Source organism: Etheostoma spectabile, chromosome 16, assembly GCF_008692095.1.
Source record: "Etheostoma spectabile isolate EspeVRDwgs_2016 chromosome 16, UIUC_Espe_1.0, whole genome shotgun sequence".
Classification (NCBI taxonomy): domain Eukaryota; kingdom Metazoa; phylum Chordata; class Actinopteri; order Perciformes; family Percidae; genus Etheostoma; species Etheostoma spectabile.
Genome location: NC_045748.1, coordinates 2,075,300 through 2,084,029, shown reverse-complemented (window position 1 = coordinate 2,084,029; position 8,730 = coordinate 2,075,300). Strand labels below are relative to the sequence as shown.

At 40.3% G+C, this 8,730-nt stretch overlaps 1 protein-coding gene and 1 long non-coding RNA gene across 3 annotated transcripts in view; one reads left to right on the top strand and one right to left on the bottom strand.

Annotated features, from left to right (window-relative positions):
• dpysl2b (dihydropyrimidinase like 2b) overlaps positions 1-8,730 on the bottom strand; it is a 45,010-nt gene that overhangs the window by 23,493 nt on the left and 12,787 nt on the right. For both annotated transcript variants that reach the window (XM_032538864.1, XM_032538865.1), the window contains exons 2-5: positions 7,388-7,476; positions 5,862-6,046; positions 950-1,114; positions 573-634 (exon numbers count right to left, since the gene is read on the bottom strand). In XM_032538864.1, the coding sequence (XP_032394755.1) occupies positions 573-634; positions 950-1,114; positions 5,862-6,046; positions 7,388-7,476 (501 nt within the window). The remainder of the gene's footprint in view (positions 1-572; positions 635-949; positions 1,115-5,861; positions 6,047-7,387; positions 7,477-8,730) is intronic.
• LOC116703874 (uncharacterized) overlaps positions 5,364-8,730 on the top strand; it is a 25,661-nt gene continuing 22,294 nt past the window's right edge. The window contains exon 1 of the long non-coding RNA XR_004335531.1: positions 5,364-5,380. This is a non-coding gene — a long non-coding RNA (uncharacterized LOC116703874). The remainder of the gene's footprint in view (positions 5,381-8,730) is intronic.

Below are 8,730 nucleotides of genomic sequence, written 5' to 3'. Positions count from 1 at the left end.
TATATATATATATATATATACACACATACAAAGCAATAAAATGTTACATTTTAGTCTTTGCGTTACCGATGTGAAGCCATTATGGCACAGCACCGTCTCATGTCAAGTCCGTTGTGGTTCAATGTCACAAGAGATGATGAAATGTATCTCCTTTTTCCAAGAGTGAACTATTATAGCTAAAAAATTAAAAATTGAAATTATCTGAGTTCATGTTAATTTCTTATAAGTTATTTAACCGTGTAGTATAGTTTCAGTTTATTTTTTCCTTGAAGGTTTTAGGTTTAATTTACTACAAAATATTTTCCCCTGCATTATTGGTTTTTGTTTACTATAATAACCCTGGTCTCTATAAGGCCAACCAGTGTCCTTGTTCCCAGTAGAATACAGTGCCACAACAGGACAAACTCCCTCCAGGCTCCGTCCAAATCTAAGATATTATATTTGATCTTTAATGTAGTATTTATCATTATCATATTAAATTTTGCAACCCAGTTAAAAAAAAAAGCATTCTTTCTAAGCAACACATGGCATGACAAAGAATAAAGTGACGAGGAGAAGAGAAGAAGGCCCACCTGGGCGTCCGTAAGCTGGAAAACATCCTTATAAGCCAGGTAGACCAGGAAAGAGTTGACCCCTGAAAACACAAGATGTCAGAAAACCACCAGGGGAAGGGAAGATTAAAAACAGGAAAACACAACAGACCACTATGCTTGAGAAAGTCATAACATATAAACATATCACAATGAGCCAAAAAGAGGACGCACTGGAAAACACATCCAGTTCATTAGAAGGGGTTGAGTATTTGGCATTTTAAATTTCTTAAAAGAAGAAAAAGTGTAATATTTGGTTAACTGTGGTGTGTGGGGAACACTACATTACTCTCTTGACACAATGCAAATTCTTCAAATGTTGTGTTGTTGAACACAAGTGCTTTTGGGCGTGGTCGTACCGTGGTCCTTGACCAGCGCCTCCATGTCTTCCTGGATGCCTTTGTGCCACTCGGTGATGTCGACATGCAGCGAGTAGTCGCAGCACGACTTGCTGTCGGCCCATTCACGCCACTGCTCGAAGGCTGTGATGAGGCTGACGCCAGGCTCGGGAACCACGTGGTCAACTGGACACACGTACACATACAGACACACACACACACACACACACACACACACACACACACACACAGGTTAACGGAGCAACAGGAGCAGCTTGTACCAAAGAAAAGCCCAGTGTCTATCACTTTGACACATTTTGACTTCAGTAAAGACGAGACCGAAGTAGTACATTTACCCGACAAAAGGTGACTCTGAGTTGTGAAATTAGATTTAGGCACCAAAACAACTATTTAAGATTAGAAAATGATTGTGGTGTGCGTACACTTGTCCCCTTAAGTAGTAGTCCCGGGACACAAACACCTGATCCCCGAGTGAAAGTCTTGTAGTAACTTTTCCGCTCCCCTGCTGGAAAGGCCTGTGACTTGTCATGGCAATATTTAAATGTCTTTTGTTTGCATAGAATTGAAGTTATTCATTTTATACTTTAGGAAACTTGTTTTTTACATCTATACAAACTATAGCGTGTACAAGTTTTCAAACAATGGGTACTTCAATGTTAATTGTTCTAAATATTCAGTAAACCTTTAATAGTTGAGCATATTGTGGCCGGGTTGGTTCAGTGGTGGAGCGGGCGCACGTGTACTTTGATGTTAGTGACTCTGCTCAGGGGTCCAAGGTTTGGGTCCGACCTGTGGCGATTTCCTGCATGTCTTCCCCCCTCTCTCCCCCCTTTCTCACCTAGCTATCCTGTCAAAAATTAGGGGGCAGAAAAGCCCAACAAAACCAAAACTATAATAAAATGTTCACTTAATGGGGATTTTAACTTCCAGCCCTAGATTTGAATGATTAGGATGTTGTGTCTACACTAAACCGAGACAGATGTGGTTCACACCTGGCCGCCAAATGTGTTCCAGATTTGTCTCGAGTGGCTGCCTGTTATTGATCGTTGTACCAGATACACGACCCCTTTCTGTGTACGAACCAGATCTTAAAATACAAACCATCAAAGACAAACTCACAGTAAATGGGCTCAAGGGGTTACTTTTTCAGATAAGTATGAGAGAACATATTGTCTCACATCTGCTGACGTGTGATCCTTCAGCGCGGTCAGGAAAGAATGTGCCATCACATCATGGCTGCAAATAACTTATTTTCATCCAATACATCTCTCAACAAGTCTTTCAAATAAATGATTTATTAATAATAAGGCGGATTTTTGTGATGCTACGCGTGGTTTGTTGTAGTTACTCAGTTCTATTCTAACAGGTCCAAGTAATTTCTTCTTTTTTTTATAAGATTATGTTTGGGCCTGTATTTATGAAAGGACAGATGACAACATGAAAGGGGAGAGAGAGGGGGAATAACATGCAGCAAAGGGCCGCTGGGCGGAGTCGAACCTGCTGCCGCTGCATTAATGGGTAAACCTCTATATATGGGCGCCTGCGCTACCGAGGCGCACTATGCAAGTAACTTTTGAGTTCCCTTCCAAAGAGCAATTTCATTATTTGTTTGAAGCACTCAGGACCTTTTTCGTTTTCTAATCATTTATTATTGCAAAATGTCAGAAAATATGACCAAAATGACCATCACAATTTCCCAGAGCTCAAGGTGATATCTTCAAATTGCTTCAGACAGCAGTTCAAAACCCAAACATGTTCAACTTACTGAAAATGTGTCATATTGGACAAGCTTAAACCAGTTGATGTTGGGCATTTTTCTCATCTTATGCGTTTTGTTTTTCTCCTTTCCTTTATTTGTTTTAGATGTACAAAGTGAAAAATCCCAAAGTCCCCCCCCCAAAGGGACTTACCATCTCCAACAGAAAACACTGTTCCCAAACTGCTCCAAACAACTCTATTGTAGTCCAGTCTTTACTTCCGTGACAAATGCGTGTCACTTCGTAACACGTTATAATGCTCGCCTAGCTGCTAGCATGGCACGCCATCATTCTCTGCTACTGACTGGCTAGTAGTCCTTACCTAGCTTCTGCACATGTGCAACTCTCAACAAAGATGGAACAGTGAGATGGCTCACTCTGTAGATAAATCAGAGCTCAACACACAGGGTGAAAAGAGGAGCTGCAACAATGTGCAGTACAACAAGCATATAGTGTTTTCTAAAAATCACACGTAAATCTATTCTGGTACAACCTCTAAATACAGTTATGACCCTGAAAAGGAGCATGATATGGGCACTTTAAGAATAACATAACGAGTAATAAATCACTTATTAAAACTTTGTGTCACAAGTGCTTCTAACTATATATACTCTCTGTGAAACATGAGTCTGGCAGCTCACATCTGATTTCTGGCATATCTAGACTGGATTCAGATCCAGTAAATTAAAATCCGGACTCTCATCTGTGGTTTGAAATCTGATTTAAATCCAAATTAGTTTGTGTCTGGCATCTGAAACAATCTCTCCGTCACATTCCATTTCGGATGCAGCCACACATCTGTCCACTTGTGACCTGCACCCCGATGACATTCCAATCACCAGGCCTTTCTGTGCGCTACGTCTCAGTTCCAGACCGGCCTGATCCTGCAGCAGTCAGCGGTGTGCCCGAGGCGACAACCACCGGGTCGTCTGGGAGTGTTTGTTCTACTGTGAGGGAGGGGAGAGGTCAGCTGGGCGTCAGCACAAGGAGGGCCACAGCTTCAATTAACTTTCTTATCTTTTCACGTTACTTTAGCTTTTTTTCCTTTTTACATTCTTGTGTCTCTTCTGAATAACAAAAACATTAAATGAAGCCACTGGTTGAGGACGGATAGTATATAGATAACAGCAAGTAACAAATTGATAATATTAGTCAATTAAAATCCCTTTTTGTTTTACCAAATCTATTAAGGTTCCAGCTAATTTTAAGTAAATAAAACAAGTAATACTCAGATTCTTGAGTTTTATCTCCTCGCTTGGGTTTTTTTTATTTATTTAACCTTTATTTATCCAGGTAAACTGTTTGAGAACCAATTCTATTAACCACACTACCTGGCCAAGAGGCTACAGAAATAATATGAACATACTGTACAACTTTACATAGTCAAACACATGACACATAGAACAGCAACTTAATAAAAAGGAAATAAACATACTGTACAACTTTACATAGTCAAACGCATGACACTAGAACAAGCAACTGAATAAAAAAAGACAGTCAACGAAGAAAGATAAAGAATAAGCTTAAATATGTGTGTATAATATGGTTCATGATTGTCAGCAGGAACAAGAGTCAACAATGTAATTTTGGAGGTTTTGCTTAAAGGTGGAAATTGGGATCGAGATGTAAGTTTCAGGGTATTTTGTAGTGTATTCCAGTCATGTACTGCTGCAAAGCGGAAGCATTACGTCCAAAGGTAGTAGAGGTAGGAGGGGTACAAATTTAATCAAATTACTCGATCTTGTGTGATAGGTGTTATGAACGGCATGAAAGAGATAACAATAGGGAGGGTTCTTGCCCAGGATCGTCTTGTATAAAAGAGAAACCAGTGATGTAGCCGCCGGGTGTAAAGGGAGGCCATCCCCCCAGGTTGTACAGGTCACAATGATGAGTGTGAAGGGTGCATTAGTAGCAAAACGAATGGCTGAATGGTAGTTTTGTCAAGTTTTTTAGGGCTGTGTTTGGTGCCATTTTTGTAATAATATCACCATAGTCCAAAATTGGCAGTACTGTCATCTTAACAAGGGTGCATTTGGTAGCATAGAGAAAAAGCTTTATTACAAAGAAAGGCTAGTCAGCTTTGACTTTTGCTTGAAGGTTATTGATGTTGTTTTTGAATGACAGAGATGAATCCAACCAAATACCTAGATATTTATATTTATTGACGTACTCCAAACACCATACCGTTCATACAGGTATTGTAGGTGGAGTCTCGGTGATCGGTTTCGGCTAAAAAGATACATTTTGTCTTACTGGAATTAATACGGATTTGGAGTTTATCAAGAACTTTTCTATATTGGTGAAGCTGAGTTTAAGACTAGAAGCCGCAGAATTGAGAGAGCTTGGGTGTCAACCTTTGGGAATTAACTTGAGATCCAAAATGGATCTGACTTTCAGAACCAAACCTCAGCAACTGTTAGGTGAAATAGTACAGAGACATCACAAAAAAGGGGCATTGAATATAAATCCAAAGTAGAAAAAGAGGGATATTTAAGAAAGAAAACACCATGAACAGGTCACCTGTTAAAGGGTAACTACCCTTTCCACCCTGTTTTTGGCTGCAGACCGCGGCAATCTCACTTAGTACTGGACCACTGTCAAAGATTGTTGTTCCCATCAGTCACTTAGACACAAAAACAGGAAAATACGGTCCAGCTTGAAAAAAACAACAACAGTAGTTACCCTTTAATATGCCAGTATATGCTATGTTGTGCACTAATATTGATAATCCTGTATTAGGAGAATAATTTAGAGGAAACCCAAACAAACCCAGGGAGAACAAGTTGATTGCAGGACTGTGATTTTTATAAAATATATTTTCAGATTAAAATAGAACTGCAAGAATAGGAAGCCTATAATAAAAAAAGCATCCATGCAGGGTGTGTTAAATGGAAAATGAACTGACTTCTTGGCCCAGTGTGAACAGCAGTCAGCTCCTCGTGGCTCTGAGTCCTCAGAGCAGATGGACGGTTTTATATTTTGGCTCGGTCATGAACAGGCCTGGCACCCGTCCCGCTCCCATTAAGATATTTTCAATTAAAGCCAATCCGTGAATGAAGAACCAGTGCAGGTAAAGTGGCAGAGGAAACTGATACATGAAGTCGCAGATGAATCTTTAATTTCAACCAGGAGGATCTTTCTGCTGAGTCACTTACTGATCATGGTGCTGCCTCCGGCCAGAGCAGCCTTGGTGCCCTGGTAGAAGTCATCGGCAGACACCATGCCTCGATCGGGCATCTGGAAACGCGTGTGCACGTCGATGCCGCCCGGCATCAACATGCGCCCGTGGGCGTCGATGGTTTTCACCCCGCCGGGCACAATGAGATTTTCCCCGATTTGTCTAAAGAAACGGACAAAAGATATTAAAAACAATCCTAAACGGAATAGATAAACACATATGAAGCTGGGTCCGGACTAGTTTAATGATAGCCAGACAGATTCTTTTAAAAAAGGATGGAAGAATGAAGGGGTGCCGCCAATCCAGGAGTGGGCTTGTGAGATAGCTAGGGTGGCGGCGTTTGAAATAAAATGTCATACAAACAGTTTTCCAGATTGGATGTTTATACGGGAAAATAAGGGAAGAACCTGAGCTTTCTGGAGGGCTACTAGCTGGGCCGGATAAACCATTAGGGGAACCGGTCACTGGCACTTGATCAGAGATCTGATCGAGTCTGGACTTTACAGCACCGTAGTTAAGTGAAAGAACGTCGACCCGCACGGCATGTAATAGCAAATATTACAGCAAATATTTCAAACTGGCATGTTTGAATTCATAACGTTTACAGCGTTTGCAGAGTTGGTTGGCGTTACAACACACTACACACTGCACGCTGCACGCTGACACCGATCATTTTGAGTCTAGTTGCCCAGGACACAGGACGTTGTTAATCCGGCCCTGGCTCCTAGGAAGCTTTGTGCTGAGGAGAGACGTGTACGATGGGCTTATGGTATTGTCATTTTTTTATATGTTTATTTGGTTTATTGTTTGTCTATTTTATTACTATTTTTGTTGAATGGTCTTGAATACTGTAGTTACTGTGTCATCTTTTTTCTTAATTTTTGCCTGGGTGGGTGGCAGGGCCTGAAATTAACCCCAGACCACCTGTCAAAGCGGGGGAATTTTGCAATTGGCGGGTGACACTGTCAATCTACCTGGTATAAAATAATCTATAAATAATATTTAAATAATCTATAACTAAAAATTACACAAATTACAACTGTTTTAAATACATTATTTAATGAAAGATTAGCGACAAGACATCACAATAATAAAGTAATGATATTATAAAAATTTTATGAAAAACAAACAAAGAGGCTGTAAAGTGTTTTGTCAAGACACATGCGGAGACGCATTCTAATGACAGTAGTTAACTGACATACCAAGAGATGTCCACTTATGATCAGATTACCCAAGATGCCTGATAATGCAAGGTCTGAACCATTTGTTTTGCCTAATGGTTACAGAGTGAAATTAATTCCAATTTCAATGTGTCTGTAAGCCAAAATGGCAGCATGTCAAGCTGCAGACTGATGTACTGTTAATAGTTTTACATTCTCACTGTTACCATTTTTTGTATTTGCAATAAAAAAGAGGGACAAGTCAGACACATTTAGGAGTTGGTAAACATGAAATCTGGGTTTTACTTTCTGAAGCTTGAGAAAAAAAACCCAGTAAACTCACTTGATGACTCCGTCCTCCATATAGATGTCAGCACAGAAGGACTGGTCATCGTTCACGATCTTCCCTCCTTTGATCAGGAGACGATCACTCTGGAAAATATTAAAGATGATTAGTCGCTGCACATTTAGGAAAAGCTGGTGCACAACTGTAGGAACAAGACACTGGTGTGGTGTTATGGACACTTAAAAAAATACGCTTCTAAAGGGCAAGTTTCCTATTTGGCTGGATTGGACACTGGATTAAAAGCATTTCACAAAAGACATTTTGGGAAATGGGACATAAAAGAATGAATTGGCACTCACATCTAAGAGTAAATACGCCAAACCTGCTGGAATACATAGCAGCCTCTGCTTGGCCCATTGAGGATGCATTCTGATAAGGAACCCATGGGTGTACATGTCTTTCAACTGGTATTGGTTTCACACACACAACCACCCACCCGACAAAACAGAGAGAGCAGTGATGTTTGAATCAGAACTAGGTTTCTGTGCGGATGTTTTAACAATGACACGCTTTATAATGGGAAGGGGTGTGGAGGGGAGGGGTAGAGAAGGAGATTGAGAAAATAAAACATGCAGAGGGAGAGGATAAAAAGCGAGGGAAAGGGAGGTAAGGATTTGAATAAAACCTAGGGTTGGATCAAAGTCAGCAAGTCTGATTTTGTGTTATTTACTAAGTGACATTTACCAACTTTACCATTTTTATTTTGTTAATGGATAAAGAAATTAAATGGTAATATAAATAAATACATTAGGATGACACTGAACCATAATGAATCAATGTGTTTTTTTATTTAGGTGTTTGTAGTGTAAACTTTATGTATGTTATGGTTGTTGTCTCTGATATTATATATATAAATATCTATCTTTTGGAAGCAGTTTGTGTAAGTTATTTGTCAAGTGTGTGTGACAAAACAGTTTTTAAAGTTGTATTCATGTAACCTGGAAAGAACCCCTAAAAAAACTAATTATTGGTGGTAGGGAGTCTCAGAAAAAATGGTGGAAAAAATGGAGTAGTGTGTAGTGTGTAGCCTATTGGTTAATAGGTGCAGCAGTTCAGTGGTACACTTTGTCAGTGCAGCAACAGTAACTGTTCATCACTGCTCCCCTTTCTTTATTCCAGCTCCGCTTAAACAACAAAATGAGGGGACGAGCATTCACTGTTGCAACAATGAAGGCAGGAGTCTGCCTCCAGACACACCCCTCCACCCTCTTCATCTGGTCGAGTTGTCACAACGGACATGAGAGAACCAATCAGAGCACAGACTGTGTAATCAATCATCCATGCCTGCTGCTGTGCCACTTGTGTCTGTGGGGGAGAAGGGGGGGGGGGTCTGCCACCTC